Source organism: Megalops cyprinoides, chromosome 2 (assembly GCF_013368585.1).
Source record: "Megalops cyprinoides isolate fMegCyp1 chromosome 2, fMegCyp1.pri, whole genome shotgun sequence".
In the NCBI taxonomy this organism is placed as follows: Eukaryota; Metazoa; Chordata; class Actinopteri; order Elopiformes; family Megalopidae; genus Megalops; species Megalops cyprinoides.
The window spans coordinates 44,847,552-44,872,783 of record NC_050584.1 but is presented as its reverse complement, the minus strand read 5'-3'; the positions used below and the strand labels follow the sequence as shown (position 1 = coordinate 44,872,783).

Here is a 25,232-nt window from a genome sequence, read left to right as displayed (position 1 = left end):
CTGAGACTGTGGCAACTCAGGCATCTGAAGGTGGGTTATTTTCCATTCCTAATTTTTTTTATCCATCTCATCTTATTTACACAATGTGAAGCTGGTATTGGAAACAGTAATGGAATGTGTATGATGTGAACCTGTTTCAACAAAACAGACAGCAGCTCTATACAGGAGCTGGGGTCTGTTATGCCACCTTTCCTCCTTTCTACCCCATTTCCCCTTCCAGACACTGAATCTCATGCATGCCACCTTACTGTCCTTGAAATCTTGGACTGGTCTCTGAATAGACTAGCCATGCCTTTGCATTAGTTACTCAGCCATTCTGTGCTTGATCACATCTCCCAGACATTTGTTCTCATCCATGAACTTGTAGACTTTCTTCCCCTGGTTTTAAATGTTCTTGCCCTCTCTCTTGCTTTTATAACTCTCCCTCTTGCTTCGGTCTCCCTTTTGATCCTCTAGTATCAGGGCGCCCATGGAACATCACCTCCTCAGTGGATTCTTACCATCTCTTAAACTTGCTTCTTCTGACACCTTCAGCCCTCTTTCTTTATCTCCTTTGAATGCATCACTCTGCCCCCCTTACTCCAGCTAAAAGACTTAATGTTGTTCTAGAATGCTCACTCCTCTTGTCTAAATATTTCCCTTTGAATCAATCTCTAAGTATGTATCACATATAATTTTGTTGTTTGGGCTATGGTTATTTTGCCTTGATAACTGTCAAATCCCTCTCTCCTTTCTGATTTACACTGTTCATCTATTTAAGTAAACACAACATGCTTTCTGTTCAGCTTGTTGTCTCCTTCCTCATTTCTCTCGGTCTATTCTGTTTCTCTCTGTTCATATTTGCTCAGAAACCTGTACTTGATTATTACTGTTAACAATTCTTTGTCTTCAATTTCATTTCCTCCTACACTCCCTATTTTCCACTCAGAGCCTCCACTATTATTTCTCCTGCTTCTAATTTTAAATCTGTCTTTTCTCAAGCTCCACAGTGGTGCAGTGAATGATTCATTAATATTATATCTACACAATCTCTCCTTTATTACCTTCTTTCACCTTATTACCTTTCCAGAAACTTTTCATTCCTCACTTTTCTCCATGGACCACTGGTTTTTGCAATTTTCAGATAAAGAATTATAATAATTCTCAATTGATTAATATGTGTTGTAGTATGTTTGTATTGTATGTATGCATGTTGAAGTATGTTTTCACTCAAATCTGTTCATCAGCATGATTTAAACTGCCAGCACCATCTGATTCCATTTTACATATGCATGTACACATTGCATTCTTGAAATCCCAGTCAAAATTACAATTTCATTATGCACGTATTTACCATATATGTATAACTAATGCAGTGTATGTTCTGTAAGTTGTGTTGGATAGACTCAGATCTCATATTGGCGGTGGCCAACTACAATGTTCTTTTGAAATATAACTCTCCCAGCATCTTGTTGAGCACATAATTGGTACTGATATCCAATCACAGACAGACAGTTTTCGCAATGTTACACTTTTTTAGTTACCATTCACAGTTGTTTTTGTTTTTTCTGACAGAGCAAAACTTCCAACTTTGACAATCACGTACATAACATGCAGGACTCCAGCTGCAGGAGCGCTCTGATTTGTATATACATCAACCACAGGCTTTCAAATGTCAGTTAAAAAATGACAATAAAGAAAAGATCTGTAAATAACAACATCATACCTTACACTCACTATTGCTTTGAAATAGTAACTCAAGCTTAAAAACCTGCACTTGAATTGCATTTTCCTGATGATTTGAATTGTAAATCCAGTTTCTGAAGATGCATTTTCTTCCATATTTGTTGTTGATGTTGTTTACTTTAATACTAGGCACAGTCATTTCTTTTCAGTCGTTTGATATTCATATTCAAACCAATACGACTGGAAAATAAACATTCCTTGATATGGCTTTAAGCCACGTTGAATATCAGAAGTTCAGCCAGTATGCTTTAGCCAAGAAGAAAAAATTGAAGAAACTGCAAATCGGACTACTAAGCCTTACATTCTTTGTTTTATAGTTCAGATCAACGTCAGAACTTGAGAATAGGCTGCACTGTCAACCCAACAAGTCCATCTGAAAATAATCCAGTCCAAATTCGTGCTTCTTAAAAAAACACATTCACACTGAGAAACACATACATGCACACACACACACACACACACACACACACGCACACACACACACACACACACATTCACACATACACACACAGACAGGCTACTGAACAATCAAGTATTAACAGAGGAGAGGCCACTATGAAAGAAACAACCATTTTCTTACTATACATCCATCCATTATGTATCCCTTACAGAACAAATGAAATAGTCAGTAGAAGTATTATCAATATATTAAAACAGCTTTTCGATAATGGTACGGCTCTGTAATTGTTGCTGTTGCATGTTGCCCCTCAAGTGAAGGCATGGACATTCCCCGTTTCCTGTATTTTTGGCATTGTTGTTTGGTTTCATTTTCCATTTCAATATGAGAAGCAGTGACAATATCCTTGGTGTTTTTAGACTTTGTTCAGAGCAGCATTTCTCACAGATAATAAATCAAAATCTGCTGAGACATTTCAAGCTTGTAAATATCTGCTGGCACTTCTTGTTATCAGTCCACTCAAGATGTTTACTTTAGGCTGGTCCATGCTGTTGTCTAATATTCTGCATTCACTTTCTTTTCCTCCAGTCAGTGTGGAGAAATTCAGGCTGATGCATACTGGACCCTCCTCCAACCCCCCCCCCCCCCCCCCCACCTATTCCCTTGTTTTTGTGCTGTTTTGCTATTTCTCTATTAGTTTTAGTCTTTAAACCGGCGGCTGGTTTGCAGTTTTTTATAATAGGGGTCCTGTTCGGCCTGGGTCTGACTGCCCTCCCTGTCCTGGGCAGAGAGAGGGGGCTTTCGGCGCAGGGTAGAGTCACGGCTGCGGCCGTCCAGAGGCAAGTCTGGGTGAGGGGGAGGCGGAGGCTCCTGGTCGGCCTCACCGATGGAGGAGCCCGGGGACGCACTCTTGACCGGGCGGTATCCACGGGCGCAGTCACGGTTGAGATCGTTGAGCTCGTAGGAATCGTGGAAATCTGAAGCAGCGCTCCCGTTAGTGGTGCCCTTCCACTCCCAAGGGCTGCCATTGCCCGAGGCCATGTGCACCACCGGGTGGTGGGGCGCGTGGGCATCCACGGTCACGATGCTGCCGCTGTCACGCTCAGAGGGGGCCCGATAGAGGGGCGAGTCTGTGCTCGCAGTGGAGGAGGTGCAGGAGGATGAGGTCTCCGACGACTTGGGAGTGACGCTCATGAGGCCTTGCTGCTTGGACATGGCGATGACCTGCATGATGCGTGGCTGGTTGTGTGCGCGCAGGGGCCCGGGCACCGTGGCCCCACTCTTCTCCGTTATGGACAGCCACTTGGCCCTCGTGCTGGCGCTCTTGGGCGACACGGGCGGGGGTCCCGCCGACTCCTCCGGGATGTGCACCAGTGGCGGAGCTCCCGGCCTGGGAGAGATCACCACCCTGGTGCCCGCTGCTGCCCCGCCTCCTCGGCTTGCCTGGACTGTAGGGTACAGCGAAGAGGGCATGACCAGCTCCTCTTCTGCCCCGTCCTCGCCGGTGTCTGAGCCGTCATCACTGCCCTCCTTTGACTCGTCCCCTCGGAGGCTCATGCTTCGCAGCTCCATGGACTTCTGCTTCCACTCGGACACCAGCTGTTTGGAACGCAGGGGGTCGAGTGGCACGTGGACGGTCATGTGGCGGCGCACTGGGTCTCCTGCACCTATCTCCGGGACACAGTTGTTGGTGCGGGGCAGAGTGTTGCTGAAGGTGACCATGGTCTCCTTTCCCATGGGGCTGCGGGGGGCCAGCAGCTCCACGTCCACGCTGGCCCTCTTCAGGCTCCCCAGTGACGCCTTCTCCCTCTGCACCTGCCGGTTCAGGCCGTCCATGCACTGTGGCCCTGACAGCTCATCGTTGCTCTCTGACGCGTGGCCCTTGTGGTAGACAGAGTCGTGGCCCCGCTGTGTCAGGGCACGCAGGGCATCTTTCTGGGGAGGCTGGGGGGGCTTGGGGTCCACGTCCTCTGAGGATTTGAAGTTGGCTACTGCATGAAAAGCCTGGGGAAAGAGAGAAGGGACCCAGGGAAACAAGACCAGGGAAATCAGTTTAGGTTCCCTGATGGAGCACTTGAATGAACCAAAATTAGTGCTCCTTAGACAAGGAACCCATAAGAGCACAACGTATTTTTCTCATGAATCAAACATGCATTAATACAGAATAGAGTATCTACAAGAAAATTTACTGTAACACTAAACCTGACAGAAACACAGATACCGTCATCCAGCGAAGCATAACTCTGTATATTGGCTCCTTTGATATTTTTCAACAAAGACACTAACACTTATTTGCATATCATTAAAGCAATGCATGAAAGGTCACAGCCCATCACTATAATATCTGGTCATGTCTAGTCTTAAGCAGACAGAAATTGTTGTGTAATGAGACAGCAACTCATTTCCTGGCACATCTAGATTTTGTGCATATTGATACATAATATTGCTTGTAGACAACAAGTAGTGATTTGAGATAATAAGTAAGTCATGATCATATTGCTGTGCATTCTGAAGACAATGGCGAGCATTACTGTCATTTATGGCTGACTTCCATTTGCACGTACAGTCAGGAAGCACTGAAATCACCACTAGATAAGTCACTATGTGAAAATTGGGAATGTACTTTTATAAATTGCTCATTGCAGCAAACAGCAGTTTAGGCAGCTTTACGGCTAGACACCAGGCAGCTTCATGCATATACACCAATACTCATACAAAGTATTCACAATAAAAAAAAACAAGCTGTTCATAATCCTGCAACTTTTCGATTCTCTACTGTGAAATGGGCATTGGGGAAAGCGTTACATTAAATCACCTCAAAATAACCTCAAAACTGAGCAATATTTTACTGTGTCAAATGTTTTGTACAGTTGGGGGGTTATTATCAGTTCGCATTTTCTCTGCTACTTTTCGTCAATTTTGTATACCAAAAGAAATAATCTTAAAATGACATGCGAAGTCGTTCTGCCTCTGGCTCTGTATCTGATAAGGACAATGAGATGTAGAGGGGGAAGGATTGGAAAGAGAAACAGAGGAAATAAAGACAAAGATGGTTTTTAAAAAGAAGGACCAATGAAAGGACACTTGCAGAATCTGATAGATTTTATAATTTATTCTGTCTCTGTCATAGAGAGAGAGAGAGAGAGAGAGAGAGAGAGACTAACAGAGAGAAAGATGACTAGGTCCCCAGTGGCTTATATTCTTCCCTGGGGACTGTAAATAAGATACAGTTGTCCCAATGCGGTGAAAAAAATGGCAGGGGGAGAAGGGAAAGGAATATAAGAACTACAGGAATGAACACTATGAGCGAGTCAGTGTAAAGCAATCAAAGACAGTGCCTGCAGCAGCTTCACTACTGGCACAGGGCTGAGTGGGGAAGGGAGATAACAGACCTCAGACTAGTCTTTCCTACTGCACAACAGCCAAGTAGAAGTGTACAGCCCTGTCCAGCCTGACATCTAGGCCTTGCTTGTTCATCAGACACTCACCAGGTAAGCAGCTATGCCAGCCCCGATGAGGAAGCCTACATAGACATCAATGGGGTGGCTGCGGTACTGGGTAATCTGGGTCAGTCCAGTCAGCGCCGCTGCAATGGCAAATGCAAACACCAGGACTGGCTTCAGCAGCTTGGTGCTGTCCGATATTGTGGAGTTGAAATACATCTGGCGGGGGAGAAATAAAGAGAAAGATGAGCCAGAGCAGCAAAGGTGTGTACCAAACATCTCTAACACAGGCATGTTTATGTTGACATTCGTGTGATGGAAAGCTATGATAACTGTCTCTGTCAGGTGGTGTCAGGTTCTTCGAATGCCAGACTTCTGTGGCACATCACTTTGATTTAGCATTGTACATTTCTGTCCACTGCTGGAATTATTATTCCCTTCATTAAAACAGAGAGATTGTTTGAATGTCATTTGTTTAGTTTAAAAATAGTTCTTTGCAGGTCCCGTTTTTATATGTGACAAACTCCCATTGGCATCCTACAGAACTCACATCTTTTGTGCTTCCTACAAACAAAAGGTGCAGGTAGACTTACGGATATATAAACGGCAGCAAAGGCAGAGAGGGTGGCGTGCTGGGAAGGAAAAGTTTTCCTGTCATGAAAAAAATCTGCAGTGAGACTAAAGCAATACAATTAAATGGCTGACACATTGTTTCAAACATTAGGAAGTTTTCTCATTTAGTATGCAAGCTACATTTTTCCCATCTGTTGTCTGAAAATAAGGTGGATCTGGACTGTCAATGCATTTGTAAAACGGCATCAAACCGCATATCTACCATAGCTGCTGGTTCAAACAAAGCAACAAATCTGCTGACCTGTTCTGGCCTCTGGATCGCTTCCGGGGTCATGTAGTTACCTGGCAGAGAGGATGGCATGCTGATCCTGGCCCGAGCAAATATCACGGGTGATGTAGGGATTTTTGTCACACGAGACACCAGGCAGGGTGTAGTTTGGCTTACACACCGTCAGAAAGAATGGGGTGTGATAGCCAGTGGCCAGCTGGATCACGTCAGTCACCAGTGCTGTGGCACAGAGTCCAAACACATGAACCCCTAGAGGACGAGATCAGAATTAAAAGGAAAAGGTGAGAGAAACTAGAACATTTATCCTACTACAGGATCTCAAATCAGAGTCTACACAGATTCACATAACAGGATAAATTTCCACATTGTCATCTACAAAGGCCCCTGGATAGAGTCTACTCAGAGCTGCTCATTTCTACTCCTCCGCTCACTCACGATTGCCATTCATTGCCATCTCCCTGCATGAACATCTGCATCAGCTCCCTTGTGATGCCAGACGTGGGAATCTCTCCCATTACCGCCTCAGCTGTTTACGTTGGCAAAGGTGGCCTCGGCTACAAATTCTCCGCAGCGGGAGTCTGAGCAGGGTAAACATACCCACGAAGCGTACAGTTCTCCGCAGGAAGGAGTTGAAGTTGCAGCCCCCGGCGTTGATGCTTCCCTCAACACCGGGACGGATCTTCAGGCGGGACTGCATGCAGTACACCAGGCCCTCCCCCATCATGATCTGATGGACAAGTGGCGTAATACAACACCATTTATTAGGAGTGGGGCCTAATAATTAATTTTCAAATATGCAGCCACAAGGACACTAATCAATGGTTTAATGAGACATTTAGATGTTTACATATTAAACTAAAAATCCTTCCGACCATAAGTGGCAATATTGAAAGCTGACTTAAAGGTAGAAATTATTTCTTGCATGTGCTATTAACAAAGCTGGTGGGTGCCAAGAAAGTTAAAGGTTGCACTCTATGAATTCATTGATTATTCAAAGCTGTAGACTGATCAATTACCAAAAAATTTGTTCAGCACATCCCTAACATTAAGTAAATTAACTTAATTACTTGACATCCAATCAATACATTACATTTTGGTTAAAAAATACAACTGAGTACCCAGCACTCACAGCAGTATTTCCTACAGCCCAATGCACATAGTAATATTTCCCATAGTCCACCACTCACAGAGGCTGCGGGGCCAGCGAAAGCCAGGCTGAGCAGCATCAGCAGGGGGATGAGCTCGTCGCCGCTGTCCACATACGGCATGCTGAGCGAGCGGTCATGGCAACGGAACCCCACCTGCGCCGGCTGCAGAAGGTCCGTCAGCTCCAGGAAGTACAGGGACACCATGGAGGAGGCCACGATCGGGAGCTACGGCAGGAGGAACATGTAATAATAATGGCTACAAATGAGGCAAAATTCCACTGCATTTAGAAGGTGGAGACTGAAAAGCTAATGATAGGGAGATTGAGCTTGGTGGCTCTAAAAAATTTGGTCAAGCTATGTATTCAGTCTGCTCTCTGGCAGAGTATTGATCCAGTCTTACTGACCCATAACCTTAAGGAACCCAGGGATACATTCTCAACAAATGAAACAGAAACAGCCAAAAAAAGCACTTGTGATGCATTAGGATTTAATGTTTTGCTGTAAGATCTCATGATTTCAGAACGCCTTAGAAAACCCACCTCCACAAAATAGAAGCAGGGCAGCAGTGTCATGCTGTCTTTGGGAGGTTTCTTCTTGGGCTTGTCTTTTGAAGAGATCATTATGAGGGCTAATCAGACCAACCTGAAAACACACAATGAATTGACAATAGGATAGGTGGATCCTATACAGTGTGCTATTAAGCCATGGGGATCTATGGGCTTTGGAATCACCCCACTGAAATGGGTGCATGAAGAAACTGAGCTGTACAACTACAGAGATGTCTGGTGATGTATGTATTATTTAACATTACAATTACTTTTTTTGCAAGGACATCTAACCCCCAGTAATTTCTGCAGAACATGGATGCTCCAGAGTATTGCACTGTGTGCAGTTAAATCACTTTCAGCCACAACCCTTGACTAACTGATTGATGCCTTCTACCCCCTTAGGACGGCGGTGGGCATTTAATAACAATCATAATAACCTCACTTTGACCCTGGCCAAGACACTGATACACTCCCTGACAAACTGGCCTTTATCTCTAGGCAGCCATTAATAGAACAGACTCTCCTCCTGGGTGATGTAACCTATGCTATTAACCTCCTCTGATGGCATCTCAGGGCTAATTACACTTCAGAATAGTGAGGGCAACCAGGTATTGCAAAGAAAATACCTGCACAGAACAGCACAGAACAATTTTCAATGTGAAAATATTTTGCTGAGAATAGCTACTGTTAAACAGTTATTTAAAAGAACATATACATTGTACCTTATGTCATATAATTGAATGATATACATTGCAGTGATGCCTGCACAAATCACATGTGTAGGTTCAAACCCATACATGAAAAGTGAAAATGTTGATTTCCGTCTTCAAGAAAATTAAATATCCATTAAAAGCCGCTACTAGCTCTCATGGAAACCAAGAAGGAAACATGCAGAGCCTGAAGGCTTCATCTGTGAAATGAAGATGGATTACAGCTCTTGGTCTTGGTCCACTAGAAAGAAAGATGGTCAGTTGGAGAATACTTGTCAAGGGACGGTCAACACGACTGCCTCACAGAGATGAGGAACTGAGAAAAGACAAGGAGCAGTTTCTGTGACAGCAGATTTAGTGCACAAAGAGGGATTCTTTGAATTGCAGACTTAGGGCACCCGTCTTACAACAGACTGCTCCTAATATCTCATAACAACAGATTTGCCACTGGGGGGAAAAGGAATTCAGACTTCCCCCTGTGTATCTTGAGCTTATTTACTAAAGCACAATGTCAGATTGAACATGTAAACACCGAGCAGACTCTTCAAAAGATATCCAAATACCCAAGTGTGAATGAAGTTAAAGCAGAAAGGTCTCTTTCACTGACAAAGCACCATTCATATTGCAGAGCTCCATTTGCCTTTCAAGAGAGAATGGAAGGGAAATGTATAAGTGTGTGTGTCTGGGTGTTTGTGATTTTGTGTATGTGTTTGGGTATGTGTGTGTGTGTCAGGAGGGGGGTATGGGGGTTGTTTCATACACACTTAAGTCTGTGGTCAGAAAGACCCAACTTGCCAGCCAACTGGGTTAAAAGGGAGCAATTAAATTTAAAATGTGGTCAAGGAAATGGCAGATTCAGCTCTTTCACTGGTGTCTTTGTTCACCAGAGTGGGGGTGAAATGGCTCTCAGACCAAAGTAGTGAAAACCACATTGTGCTTCAGTGTCACTTTCACACAGCCTCTCCGTCTTGTACGGGGAGGCTGGGGACAATGTCCTGTTTATCCTCTACATAGACATCCAAGCAAAACAGTAACACTTCCCCTTCCACACAGATGCACATCCACAGACACACATACACTAAAGAGTGGGATCAATACATGCAAAAAAAAATCATATCCAACCATTAACATGCATGAAACATTAAAAAATCATATTAAATACATGACCATTCCTATTTGCACAGTACAGTAACATATCCTTGTGTCTGACACATTACTGTAAATCTGTTCATTCTCATGCCATTCTTGTCCTCCTAGGGTGCGATCTGAATTTGCCAATCAGGCTCATGAAACAGTATTGCCCCCAGAGACCTAAATTCTGAAAGATTCTTAAGACACTTTCTAGAGATCAGCACTAAGCCTTATTCTTCAGAGTCTACAGAGCCTTCATCTGCATGCTTTCAAAAAAGTTACCGGATTCCTTCAGCAGTCTGATTTGGCAGTGATTGCTCTGTTAAAAAGACTGTGTCTGGCACTACCACGTAGCATTATTGACTTATTATTTTTGAATGTAGCAGGTTCTGACAGATGAAAGGAGTGATTCTAAAAGTAGATCATATAAATAAACTGCATTTATTCATAAAAATGCCCTTGGATCTTGCTGAGATTCAGTTCTGTCATCACAAGGACAGGTTAGCTGAGTGCAGCTTAGATTTCTAAGGCTGGAAGACTTAGGTTCTCTGTAGAGGGGCTTTAAAAAGATACACAGAAGGTTTGATTAGAACATTTGGAACATTTTCCTTCATTTTCTCTTTCCCTGCATTAATGAAAATTACACAGAAATCAATTAAAGCTTTTTTGTTCTCTTATAAACTAAATCCAGTAAGGACCAGACAAATGTATCCAGTAAGTAGTGTGGTTACTTTAAGGCAATGCGTAAAGACAGTTTTTCCAGTAGCACTGCAACTAAGACTGCACAATATGAGACACAACAAAAAGATTACAACAGTATTTTGGACTGCATTTCTTAAAAAATTACACAGGTTATGAAATTCAGCTGATGGTATCCCCCAATACAATGACTTTCGTTAACTGATGCACCTTTCTTTAGATATCAACAAACATGCCATTCTTTACAGTGCTAACTATTAGGCCTACAGCATCAGCCTGCTGATCTACAGTGTAATTACTTTCTCAGAATGAAGTAACTCACTACCTGGCTCCTCATACTTTTATACGCCATTGCGTTCAGATGCGCTTCAAATCGAATTCATTGCATTCCGGAATGTACTTAAGAGAGAAACAGGCATTAGCTTCCAAACAGGATTGATGCTACTCTGCAGGGACATCTGAGCTACGAGGCAGGTAGATGTTTTGGGACGTGTGCTGATTGCCAATTGCACGTCATTGTCACAATTCACTGCTGTCCACTGAAAAACAGTGGCTTCTTCTGTAAGCTATCTTATCAGCATCATACAATACTAAGCCTCGCGGCATTACCGAGCAAGACAAAAAAGGGACAGAAACCGCATCCTTGCTATATTAAACGCCTCCGCTGATAATATCCAGCAAATCAATACATACGTCGAAATCACATTTTGCGGGGCCGCTTCACTATGTCAGGTGGAAAAGAACACTTACAATTTGCATAACCGGTCGGTGGGAGAATATTTTATGACATCCTCTCTGTTATTAAATATGTCCAAATAAATTGATGAAATAATTAATTAATTAATTAAACAAATGTATACATTTCCTATTATTTAAAGGACTATTATCGCAAAAATAATTCCCTCAGTAACTTCACAGTTCAGCACATATATTTTGTTCTGCTAATACCATTTGGACAAACAAAAAAGTCAGTGAAAACATGTCTAGCTATACGTAAAAACTACTCGTGTTCTTCTACCCTGCTCTGCACATGTACGTTTTTAAATGTCCGTACCATTCTGACAGCATTCACCTGCACAAGGTTGTACAAAATACAGGTAGAAAATCAAGATCATCTCACCTTTATCTTGTTAATAGTGTGAATGAACGAGCAAGAATCTTCGGTTCGTTTTCTCTCTTAACGTATTGTGAAACGGTATAAATGCTCCAATTACTGTCTATGCAACTCAATCCATTGCACTCTCAGAGCATACACGAGGATCGTCTCGTTACTGCGGTTGCAGTGGTGTGTGGTGTAAAGCACGATTTCCAAGAGATGCTTCTCCGGTAGTTGTTAATTCAGATGAGCTATTGTGCCAGTGTCCGAGGGTTCGAGCAGTTCAAAAGCAAAGCCAGGTCCCGCGCCTGGTGCTGGTATGAATTATATTTGGCAACCCTCTGCCGTTTAACTGTGTTGTAGGCAAGAGGTTATGAACGACAACGCTAAACACTGAGCAACGTGAGCACAAAGACGGTGTGCGAAAAAGGTGGAGGGAGGGGTGTGTGTGAGAGAGGGAGCAAGCGATAGGCGGTTTCTCCCTTCACCCTCACTTGGGGTGACTCTTCCTTCTAGCGCCGTTTCTCGGTCCCCATCTCATATTTCGGCTTACGGTTTCCATAGAGAATTCCAAACGCTGCACAGAAAGAAAAAAGACAAAAGACATGGAAAGGCGGTGGGGGTGGGAGGAGGTGGGCGTCTCCGTCTGTGACCAGAGAAGGCATGCTGTGCACAGTCACAATAGACCCCGTGAAGTTAACGGGATATTTTCTGCGCTTTTATATTACAAACAACCTTTAAATTTCACCTTAAAAACGAACCTCAGTCACTATAAACCTACATGCTGAACAATTTCCATCCCATTTAATCCATTCTCTCTCACGAGTCCTGTAACTTCATTTGGCTTTTATTTACAATGGAGGAGGTTATTAGTGCCACGTCCAGTTAACTGCCCTTTCCCAGTTCGCTCCCACGCTTACTTTCTGTGTGTAGACGGATGGGATTGTTTTACATGCATCTAAGCGAGTGCCCCTCTGTTGCAGATCTGTGGGAAATTATCTGCAAACCCCTTCTGATCACATCACAGCACCTCCAGCAAAGCTTAGGGTTTTTATTGTGTTACTTTTGATTAACATGGACATGTTTTCGGATTTTCGGTTAAAATTCTGCAGAACATAAAGCTGGTTTCATTTAAAACATCCTCAGGGGCTACGAATATATCATTAATTGTTATTAACCCCCGTGTGCTTAAAATATACTTGTGCATTCTGGAAACCACAGACTGCATTGGTCCACAGCCTTATCTTAAATGAGAAGCTGATGCTCTGGCAGTTATAAACTGTGAATAAGTAAGAAGTAGAGGACATACTGTCTATTCTATACATCACAATCTCTTCCCAAGCACACACTTAATAGAGTAAATGTGGATACATGTACATCAAGACCTCTGCAACACTGATGTAAGCGGTCTTGTCATTACACCACTGCATCTGTAACATAAGGGGCCAAGGACACACACCTGGACCTCTAAGCCTTTGATTCTGGTGTGTAACACTCTGTCCCCTACACAAGCCTGAAGAGAATGAGGTCTGGGACTGTGGAGAAACTGAGGACAGTTTCAATTTGATTAGGAAATGTCCTTTACCATCCCTACAGGCTCACTGGGAAGTGAGGTGACAGTGAAGAAGTAAAGAAGGGCAATTCATTAACACTAACATGTAATATCCTCTTTTGTTGTGGTATGGCTGAAGACAGGTGTGTGTGTGTGTGTGGGCAGGGGTGGTGTTCCACAGGAAAGCCCTCCACATCCTGGGGTAGGGCATGGCTGTGAAACAACAGCTGCAGAAAAACATTAAGATCCATACAGTCTTACTTGTGTCATCAAGAATCAGAGATCAACCAGCTCTAGGGACACTCTGATTAAGTTGCTTAGTGGAATGTACCAGATGACAGAGTGCTATCTGTGCCAGCATGGACCAGGTGACCATTGTGAGTGCCTCCTTGAAATGCAAAGAATGCAATCCAAGTGGGGAAGGTTAGCTCTTCAGTGATTTCATTGTCTGTGTGTTCCACATAATTTGCTTAGTGATGAAAAGGTAATCTACTTAAAGTTTTATTATATAAGTTTAAATTTGTATCAGCAGGTACCTCTTACTGCTGTGGTCATGCTGAGAAGAACTACACTAACCTGCCATTGACTATAGGACAACCATCTGGTCTTTTGCCGGTTCCAGTAGTCTCACTGCTGTAACGTGAATTTTGCCAAAACGATTTTTATGCCTTTTCCCGGATGAGTTGTACTGTAAAACTCTGGGGATCAATTTGCTTCTTCAGTTGATTAAAATGCTTCTTGACACCGTTTTCACACGGCTGACCCAATTACACAGTCCAAATGCACTCCATCACTCCTTCCTCCTCTGTTTTATGCTCTTACATTGGCTGATTGTGTAGTCATTGATTTTTTTTGTCCACTTGCTGCAGTACTGCTCTGCCTTGTTGAATGCGAGTGCGTGGATATGTGCTTTTTCCAGAACACGAAGGAAACAACTGCTGCACATCATCCATTGCTTGACCCACAAGCTACTACCGTAGGGGCACCAACTGCTGTTTGGTCAGGGGGGTCAACTCGTTGATCATCTTCATCCACTGGGCTTTCATATGCCCAGCAGGACCTACAGATTTCCTAGAGAAGATCACTAAGGTCAACTCAAATGGAATTTTCAAGCAGCTGTGCAGAATTCACTCAAATGGGCATTGCTTTCTTGTTGTGAAAGAATAAGTTCTAAAAAGTCCGGATTATACTGGAGAGGACTGTGACTGGGCCGGAGTGACACATTCCATTTTTTGGTAAAGTTCATGCTGCTCCTCCTTTTCTCCTTCTTCCTGAACCTTTGCACAATTGTCAGAATTTCAAAATGTGTATTTACTGTGGTGACATAGTAAATAATACATAAAACATAAGTAATTACAGTTATTTGTGTATAATAAATAACATACAATATTATAACATACACTAATGAGAACAATAGAAAAAAATCAAACTGAGGATAACAAAGACACATTAAGGAAATGGAGGTGGGGTCTTAGTGCAGTCATTATTTGAGCACATATATATTCTATTTCCCTTATGTATTCAGACAGCTTGATTGGGGGAACTAGCTCTGGAGGGGTTTTGCTACTTTCTGCAGACCTTTTTCTTCAATTTCAATTTTACAGAAAGTGCAGGAGTTTTTGAATTTATCTACAACATTATAAGTAAAAAGAAATTGTTTCAAGGTACAGGACCTTATTTATGCCTGGGTAAGCGGTTGACATGGCAGTGATCTTGGCATTGCGTTAAACTAGACTAAGGTAATAGGAATGTATACTGGTGAGGCAAAAGTGAGGGTCTTTCTCGTGGTGGATGCATGTGGCTCATGTTTTTGGTGGATTTTGAGAAGGAAATGAATTTTTGTGCTGGAAACAGTTAAGCATTCAGATCCAAGAATAAGCATACAATGTAACTAGATGATGCTGAGGTATGTTTTTTATGGATCATCTGAATGGCTGAATGACAGGGTAAGAATAGGGAGGAACCTCAGCTAATGCCAGGTTTATGATGGCAACTAGTATTCTGAGTCTAGAGAATTTGTGAGAATACTCGGGAGAGTACGGTTTCAAGTAGGATGAAGGGGTCATGGTCAGCATGTGTAATGAATTTCTGGCAGACAAACCCACAGGGTTTAGACAGGTAACCAGCCTGGAGCATAAACAGCTTCTCTCTGGGGATCAAGTCTTGGCATTGGACCGACTCCGTTTGGACTTGGGCTCCCCCCTCCCGAAAGAGGAAGTGCCCGGGTTATCAAGGATGTACATCCCAGGAGTGGGACTTGAGGCAGGAAGGGATGCATAAGAAGTGATGGGGAGGAATCATTTACAGGAGGCTGCGATTACTGAGGAGTATCAAGCAAAGCACCACTGTAAGGGTGTCAGTGATTTTAGGCTACTTTTACATGTCAGTGTAAGGTGCTGGATTAATCATCAAGGAATTTGTCACCAAGATGTAAGGAGCTGCCAAGAAAGCCACAAGAGAGCAGTCAAAATTGAAATGTCTAAAAAAAGATAAACTGGCACTTCTGTTAACTGCTTGAGATATCATCCAACAACTACACTTGTGAATCTCTGCTTGGAAGTGCAGTTCTAAGTGACTCTAAGTGACTTTTGCACTGTATCACCATTACATTGTTACAGTCTGATAGTGTAATGGATAAACATTATTTGTTCTGTTGCATGTACTTTAAATCTTAGTTTGAATATTTTATCTTATGACAATCTACTAATATGCCAGAGAAATTATGCAGACTATGACTACTAGACTCTGTAGCCTATCTTGAAAGGTATACTCAGGGGACTGAGCCCAAAAACCGCTTATGTGGATGATGAATTGCTCCAATTTCTATATCTCAGTGTGAAACACTGCAATATGAAGAGAGTATCTGAGTCCATGTTCCCTACTGTTTCCATTTCCAGATGGGAGATTACAATCCAGTGACAAAATGGACGGATGTCACAATTAATGCCTTCAGTGAGTGTGTTAATGACCATTTTTGCACAGAACACTCCTGAAGAAACAGTAAAAAAATGTGAAGGATCTAGGTTCTCATAATGTAAATGCACTAATACACTGTTATGTAATTGTTCCAACAGCAGTGTAACAGAACCTGCACAGGCTTTCAGTATAGGTACTGAAAAGCTGAGTATGCAATGTTTCAAGAAAATGAGGATGGAATATTTACATATTTTTGCATGGAGCAATTAGAAGTAATAATATTCAATTCTGAAGAAAACTGTAAATCACAAAGCCCAACAACTGTAGAAGCATTTGTGGACTATTAAATGCTGGATACAAGGGCATCCACAAGTTGCCTAGTGACAGGGAGAGCATCTCATTTCTAGGCTTGGGACTGAACCTAAGAACAGGCCTGTACTCACAAAGCCTTCTCTTTTATATGACCGTAAATCAAATCTTCCATCTCCACTGTGCTGTGATTGGCTGACTTGTCCTGACACAACCTACCCGCACAGACTGCATGACACCACCAGGACTGGCTGCTTTCATTTGAATTTGCATTCTGATCGTTTACTGCAAGAAATGGAAATGCAGGTATGGGGATCATTTTCCAATCATTTTATAACTTAGTGCCATTTTGAGTGAAAGAAGCCTTTGAATTCAATTATTTGCAATCCTGCTTTATTTAATCCCACTTCACACCCTATCAGTGAGAGCAGGACTGAGACTCGGTGAGCTCAGTCACCCAAGGGCATCCACATACTTGAGATCTGGAGCCACCCTGTGGCACCGTGTCCTCCTTCCGGCTTTCATCCCTGTTTCAAAGCACTCAGCTGCAACCCGCATACAGATAAACACAGTCTCATGAGAGTTTATTTGGAAATAAACTGTACTGTACTTGACAATATTTTGTATTAAAAAATGAAAGAAAAGAGAATTATTTACAAGTAGAAAAATCAGAGGCATAATTACAGCAAGTATCTCAGCACTTTGAACAAATTCTGACTGAGGTGACCTTTCCTCCTCTGGGACTTCTGTACGCTGACAGACTGGACCTGGTAGTGGCCTGTGCTGCAGGTGAGGGCTGATGTGATTGTTCCTCTCAGGAGAGCGTGGTGGGGATCCGCCTCCACAGACCCCCACACAGGCAGTTCTTGATCCAGCGCTGCTCCCACTGCTTCACGGCCGTGGTCTTGTTGGGCGAGCGCAGCATGGTGACGCAGCCACACCTGGCGAAGGAGCAGGGTCAGACAGCGTTACCATCCTCACCGAACCAGCCAGGGTGACCTACACCCAGCCAACCTCTTCAGCAGTTGGAGAAGCCAAGAGAGGAGTGAAAGACGCTGAGGGACAGCGGGTGAGGTGACACAAACGGAAAAGACGTGCCCTCACCGTGTGCAGGCCTTGCTGTCCTCTGTGGGACAGACGCCCATGTGCAGACAGCGCAGGTTGTCCATCCGCTGAGACCCAGGACTCCTGCGGGGAGAAACAGATGGAACTCTGAGAAATTGGGGACTGAACTGAACTCAGGGACGCTGGACACCGGCCATTACAAATATAAATACATTGTGAGCGGAGCTAAACCAACAGCTTTTGGCCGGAGACTGGCAAACTAAGCAATTTACTGTTTGTTTTTGTTTGTGGTGTGAAAATAACCGTACTAAATATTAAGCAGACCTTCAATACATACCACTCTGGAATAATAAGAACAGCCATCATCAGGGTGAGTTTACTGGCCTGCTTTTAACCACTGAGAGTAATGTAATAATATTTCACAAATAAAAAGAGCTCAGAAAAGTACCATCCCCGTACAAGTAAAAAACTTACACAGGCTGTGATTTGTTATACCAGAGTGCAATCTGGCCCTATGAGGACAAGGGAATGTTCCAGATTCACGTGGTCAGGCTCCGAAGTGCCCCGCCCTGTCCCTCACCTGGAGAAGATTTCCACCTGCGAGCTGGAGTTGAGGCCGGGCAGGCTGTAGGGCTTGCAGAACTGCAGGCGGAGCGGGTGTTTGCTCTGCAGCTTGCAGATGACCCCGTCGTTGATGGGAAGCCAGTCTAGGGCGGGCACCAGCAGCTGGCTGGGCAGCAGGCAGCACTCATCGATCAGGTTCTCGTCCGGCTCCTGGGGGTGGCTCTCATCTCGCGCTGTGGGGGGGAGATGGGGGTCAGCAGGGAGGACCTTTCCACATGGCAAGACATCGATGAATGACAACCTCCTTATCACTTCCTACTTGGTATTCTGGCTACAGTGACTGGGAAAAAACACAGGTTTTAAAAAAGACAAAAAAAAAAAAAAAAAAGAGAGATCAGAATGCACCCTCACAGCAGAGCCAGAGCTTGGTGAGCAGGCGGAAGAGCAGGGACATGCTGTCCTGGTTGTCAGAGGTGGCGGTGTAGATGGGGAGGCAGCCTGGCTTCAGCAGGCCCCAGATACGGATCACCACCATCATCTCCCGGAGCATGCCGAGTGACGGCCCGTCCCGCAAGAACCCAAACCCTGGGCGCACGATGGAGCCCTGTGGGGAAACGGGGCACTATTTAACACCAGCTACTGTATCATTAGTCATGACAGTAGAATGAAATCTATGTGGTGCACAAGCTGAGCAGTCACATAATACTTGGAAGGTAATGACGAGAGTGGACACTCACCTGGTTGGGCAGATTGGCAAGCAGGTAGAGCACAAAGTCCCCAACCCACTGGATGAGCTGCTGCAGAGACTGCAGCGTGGAGGCATCCAGCACAAACTCCTCCGTCTTCAGGTTTATCATCACTTTGTCTATGTCTGAAAGGACACAGGGTACCGGCTTACAACCAATCACTTGCTTAATCATGAGGCAGAGGACAGACTTAAATATATACAAGCAAGACTAATAGTAAATATTAATAATGAACAAAACACTACTAATAAATGATACACCTTCACCCCTCCCTCTGTCGGAGAGGCTTTGTGTGTGTGTGGGCAGAGTCATTACCTAAGTCAGTGTTCTTGGCACAGATTTCAGCTAGACGGTCTCCGGGACTCTTGTCAGGGGTGTTGAGGTGGTGTGGCCGAAGCAAGGACTTGAGTGTGGAGCTGATGGCAATGAGGAGGAGCTTGGCGTGGAAGTCGCAGGCCCGGGCCGCTGTGGCTGAGGACAACTTGCACAGGGATGCCTTCACTGCCACAATCCGCGTTGACAGCACCTGCAGTGGGAGGGTCGTAGCACCATCAGCAGATACTGCACTGGTACAACACTCAGTGTAGTCATGCTAGTTTTTCACCCTTAATAATGTTTTTAAAAATAGTCTCCTACTGTAAACTTATCATTAATATACCACAGAACTCATCAGTTCCATAAAACCTTAAATCACAGTCAAAGCAACTGCTCAAGGAGATAACAAAAAATTAAGGGAGCTTTGCTCTGCATACCTGCTGCAGGGCCTGGTTCTGCCTCATGTACTCCTCATGTAGCTTCTCCACCAGACTGTGCACCATGCTTGGCTGCACATGGAGCAGGACATCCCACCAGTCATAGCCTGTCACCATGCAGTATTCCAGGAGGAACAGCAGGTGGCGCAAGAGGGTGTTCATGTCCAGAATTTGGCCCATGGATGGAGACACTCGCACCATGTGAAGCTGAGTCAGTCAGGGAATTGGGAGAAAGAGATGGACAAAAGGCTCAAACTAAGGCAGCGGCTTGCAAGCTAAAACAAATGTGTGTAACTGTAATAAGAACCTTACAAAGGAATGTTAACAAATACTACAACTTGTGGAATACAAATATCGGCTTTACTACCAGATTAACACCTATCACCACAGTCTACCTCGTCCACATGAGGGATTATCCAGCAAAAATTAGTGGGTCTCTCAGTCTTATTTATCAATGTTCTAAAGATGTGTGCGAACTCAGCAGTACAGAGGGATAAAAACATGACAGTGGAGGTCACCTTTCCATGGTTATCAACCCCAACCAGTGCCAGAGAGGTCCAGGAGAACTGCAGGGCTTTGAAGTGCACTGTGGGGCCTCCAGCTCGCTGGCGCTTGATTGCTGGCTCATCACCCCCACGCTGAGTGGAACCAGACGATGTGGAGCCGTAGAAAACGCCCATGGTGTGGAGGGAGAGCCGGTGGAGGATCTGGATGCTGCCATCGTGGAAAGCCAGTGCAAGGCCTACTCATACGAGAGCAGAAAAGAGCATGGGACTCAGACCGCCAACTTTATTATACATTTTATTCCTTAAGATCTTTGAAATTACAATCTACAAATATCTCAACACTAACACATACTGCACATGTTCAACAGCTATGGATATGAAAGTGTTAACAACATTCATAACAAATAAAATAACAACAAAACAAACTCATAAATTTTAAAAATACATAGATTTTATGCAGAATTTACATTGAATGGAATTTGATTGAAGCTTAAATGGAATGAAAGTGAATGCCTGATACGTAGGATAAGCCTGTACATGTGGCTCTGGAAAGGGTAGGAGCTCTGACATGGGAGTGTGTGCTGTGAGAGATTTCCCATACCAAGGCCTGGACAAAACTTGGTGTCAGACGCCACCTTGAGGTCAGTGTTGGAGATGGAGATAGGCAGCTTTGGAAGAGCCACGGCTGAGACGCGGTCCAGGTCATTAGTGGCAGACAGGATGCGCCACTTCAGGATCATGGGCTGCTTCTCTCCCACTAGGGGAAAACATACAGAGAGAAGGAATGAGGCCAGGAGCCCACTATGCCAGTGATGTGACATCTATGTACGGTAATTACTTGGTACTAAAACTAGTTCAGTTCTTTTTTTGTTTTCTGCTGACATCTTCTGTAGCCAAGCACAGCTCAGGGGGTAAGCTAGCTACAGCCTCGCATACTGACTTACCTACAGGGGAGCGATGCTGGAAGATGTTATTAACAGGGAGCCCCTCCTTGCGAAGTGACCAGCACTCCACGATACTGCCCATCTGACTGGAGGCGCACAGCAATACCTTCAAGTACACCCAGACCACAGATACATTACAACACAATATCAGTGATCAAAGCTTAACAGTTTAACATGCATTATAATGGTCACACATGGCTTAGTCACACTGGTGATAAAATTCATATCGATTTACCCTGTTTAACGCGCAAATCCTACCAAGATTAAAAACTTCGGATGCAAAACAGACTAAAATAATAAAACATACACAATAATCATGCTACAATAGCGAGAAAAGGAACGGACCAGAATATCAATCAGGATTAAACACATGCACTTCCCAGGAACAATACTGTGTATAGTACCTTCAATGATGAACAGTCATTCAGAGGAGTGCTACTGAATTTACCTGATTTTGGAGTATGTTCTAACAGCTAGGTAAATAGTTTTCAGCAGTTTTTCTAAGCCCTGTGCGGGTATTCAGAATTTTAAGAAGCAACCTTGAGTGGGACAGAAGTTGTTAACTACTAGTACCGTGAGATAGCTAGCGTCTTGTACAGTGGATAATGATGAGAATACATCAAATGATCATCATGTGACATCATGTGACACAAGCCTCATCTTGCAGCAAATGAGTATTCCTTAGGGCTCTCACCTGCTCAGAGTTCTCCCGTGTGAGGAACTTGAGGTGCGTGACGGCGGGGTATTTGTCTCGGCGGACGGGGTCGGTGGTACAGCGCATAAAGAGAGAGGGCAGGAGCTCCGTGTCAATGCGGCACTTCTCATTCACCACACTCACGCACACCTTGTAGAACTGCACTGGGGACGAGCTGCTGCCGTCGGTGGCCGCCACTACAATGTTCCCGCCCCCCGTGAAGGCAATGTCCGCCAAGGCCACACGGCCCCGGAGGCGACATAGACTCTCGCTGGCCGTCAGGAGCGCGCCGTTGGGCTTCAGCAGCGACACGGTGACCAGCCCGCTCACAGTCACGGCCAGCCACCCCTCCATTGGCTTGCCTCCAAATAGTGTCAGGGAGGGAGAGAATTTCACCCGCGAGAACTTCTCCCCGAAGTTTGTGGAGCCAGACTGCAACGCACAAAACACAGAGATTAAGTGAGAGAAAGTGCATTTGTTAATATTTCTTTCAGACACTTCCTACCAAAAGACCTAAAAACAAAATATTCACATACACTGTATGTGCTGCAATGCCCACTTAAATCTTGAGGTTAAACTCTGGTGAAAATGACCAGTGGTCAGTGGTCAGTCTTGCCTTCTCCACGTGCAGGGCCAGCTTGACCCCGTTGTGAAGCCAGGACAAGGCAACAATGGGGTCTCCCTCCACAGCACTGCCCAGGGTGCTTTTCCAGCTATTGACCAGGTGGTCTGCCATCCCCCAGCACTTAATCTGTCCATCTCCATCTGCAGATAGTAGCCTGGAACCTAGCACAAGTAATGAAAGCACACTCAACAGTGTAAGCCTCACATATTTTAAATGACAACTTACTGCTGGTCTTGGAATTTATACAGTCAGTTGTGGCTATATATATTTAATAGCTATTCTAAAACACTGCAAATTATAGATTCTAAAATGCAGTCTATCACAACTACGGTCCAACTTTTTCCACAGACTTGCAGGTGAAGCTTCCTGTCCTGGCATGACTCAACATGGTGGATTGTTTTTCCTCAGTGACAAGAGACTGAGGCTTCATGATCCCCAATATGGGTAGTCACCACATGCAGAAGTTAAGCTAAACTTTCAAATAACACTGTGAAACTAAATGGCCTTCACAAAGTGGCTCACCAGACTGGTCCCATTCCAGACAGGAGATGACCTCCGTGTGCCCAGAATTGATGGAGTACACATCCCATGGGTGCTCTGTGTCAATAATGTGAATCATGTGACTCAGGTCTGAAACATAAGAGAGACACCAAGGGCTGGGGTCAATACCAAGTGAAACCGAGATGCTGTGGTCAAGCCCAAATCAAATGAGAGGAAGTGGGAAAATGACAACTTGGATCATGAGAGCTGTATAAGTGCCACATACGTATTAAAGGGAGTTAGTGAATCTGAAACTGAAAATACCTCATGGAAGTCCATAGTTAGCTACGACTAACCAGCATGCACTATTTCTGAAAATACATATTAGACCACTGTTGTACGAGTTAGAAGGGAAGCGCCTTTTTTAAGACATGACAAAAAGGAGTCTAAATTTTTACCTAACAATGAGTTATACATTATAAACAACAACATACTAACGAACAATGGTGAAAATGTTAACCACCTTTCTCATCCTCTTCATTTTTGAGATCGGTGGTGAAGGCGATGAGATTCCTACATGACCAGGCACACACCAAAGGAATTGATGGGCAATGGTTGCTCTTCGGTCTCTTCTCCCATTCACAGACATAGGCGACTTCCATCATTCAGTCCCGGGCTTCGTCAGACCACGCAGTCTTACATTAATTATTTTGACCTGATTAACTAGTCCACATATACCCAAATAAGTACAGCGGTAGTCCGTTAGCTCCTGAAATCAGTTTGGAAAGACACATACATATCATCCATTGTCCATAAGATGACCGGCAAGCTAGCAAATTCACAACAACGCAGCTAGCCGGTTGCAGGTCAATACAGCAACAACTATTCCTACACTGGCTGTGGCGTTAAACTGATACATTTAACTCTCAGGTTATAAAATGTGACAAGCCTGGTAAGTGTCCAAAATAAGCCAAGAAGCTAACGGCCCATCAATACTTACACATATCTTGCTTGCTAGCAAGTTAGAGCTACTACCTAATTGTCAGTTAGCTAACTAGCCGGCTATTAATTTATTTCTTCCCGGTAGCTACATAACAAGCCAATTCATACATAGTTGTTAGCTGGTGCTAATTAACGTAACGGTAAGCAGACATGATAATCATTCAAGCATAACTACAGCACAAGCATTCTATCAAGCTAGACTGGCTTACAGTCCTAACGTTAGCTTGAAAGGTAGCGCTAGCTAACGTTAACTCGTGAGCTTTAAGTGAACGTCTCACCAACCAACAAGATAAACCAAGTCAGCTAAACCGATTTTGAAAATCGGTTTCACATCAATCTAAGGCAATGACAACTCTGTACCAGCAAACAAGTCCACCAGGGTAACGCTAGCTATCCACAATAAGCTTCTAATGGGTACCAGTCATCTTTTGCATAAATTTCACCAGGGAAAAATTGTTAGGCCCTCAGTCGGTCTTCTAAGGAGTCTTTTACTCTGCCTGATATTTCAGCTATGAGCTCAGTGGGAAAATTGGGCAATAGTTTATATCAGAGATAATTGAATATTTACAATAATTTAATATGGGTATTCGTAATCAAGACTTTGATATATAAAATAGTCTGATGATTGATTCTGTGCAGGCACTATAATAGACGTCTTTCTCTTCTTCTTCTGTGGGTGGCTTGCAAAAGCCTCAACGAGTCTGTACGGACACCTGCAGAGCAGGCTGGTGTATATGTATTTAACTGTCAGGCTTGGATGAGGTTATTCGTTTTTCCACACAGTAACTGGATTTTAAAAATAAAGAAGACATTGCCTGAAATTGTTTGCTGTTTTGAAGAAAGATGAAAGTTATATAAATTATTTTCATAATAAATCATCTCGGGCGTTATTTGGCAACTCGTGGTCATTGACTAGAAGTATTTTGCACACCCTCCATTAGTTGTGGTCGATTAAGCTTGATTTAGTTAAGGCTCAGATTTTACATTTAGACCACATTTTCATTTTGTCACTTAGCAGATTCTGTAATGCAGAGCGACGTACACAATGTGAGTATTTAATGTTGCGTTTACATGTTAGAAATCCAGCAGATCTCTGGACGCTCATATCCAGAGCGACGTAAAAGATAAGAATTCATTTAAGGTTGCATATTATGCTCTCATCCAGAGCCACTCCCAGAGTCAATCACAAAGAGCATACAACGAAACGACATGAAACATTAAACAAGGAGACCACCACCTATACATGGAAAAACCAAGCACAAGGCCGAGACCACCAGCGCGCACCCACTCCAACACGCACGTCAATCAATGAGGCTGA

At 43.9% G+C, this 25,232-nt stretch overlaps 2 protein-coding genes across 2 annotated transcripts; both read right to left on the bottom strand.

The window, feature by feature from the left end:
* Positions 1-2,799: 2,799 nt before the first annotated feature.
* On the bottom strand, positions 2,800-8,476 carry plppr3b (phospholipid phosphatase related 3b). The gene is made up of 7 exons (XM_036521838.1): positions 8,115-8,476; positions 7,615-7,800; positions 7,025-7,154; positions 6,481-6,676; positions 6,159-6,216; positions 5,611-5,784; positions 2,800-4,126 (listed from the first exon to the last, which is right to left on the bottom strand). Exons 1-7 carry the CDS (start codon positions 8,193-8,195, stop codon positions 2,822-2,824), a joined length of 2,130 nt encoding a protein of 709 aa, XP_036377731.1. The 5' UTR covers positions 8,196-8,476; the 3' UTR covers positions 2,800-2,821.
* An 8,817-nt stretch (positions 8,477-17,293) lies between these two features.
* Positions 17,294-24,352, bottom strand: med16 (mediator complex subunit 16). The gene is made up of 15 exons (XM_036521608.1): positions 24,275-24,352; positions 23,436-23,681; positions 22,955-23,062; positions 22,424-22,593; positions 21,808-22,239; positions 21,114-21,219; positions 20,771-20,926; positions 20,182-20,405; positions 19,664-19,870; positions 19,227-19,437; positions 18,903-19,036; positions 18,577-18,769; positions 18,182-18,398; positions 17,641-17,724; positions 17,294-17,477 (listed from the first exon to the last, which is right to left on the bottom strand). Exons 2-15 carry the CDS (start codon positions 23,575-23,577, stop codon positions 17,351-17,353), a joined length of 2,511 nt encoding a protein of 836 aa, XP_036377501.1. The 5' UTR covers positions 23,578-23,681; positions 24,275-24,352; the 3' UTR covers positions 17,294-17,350.
* Positions 24,353-25,232: the final 880 nt, after the last annotated feature.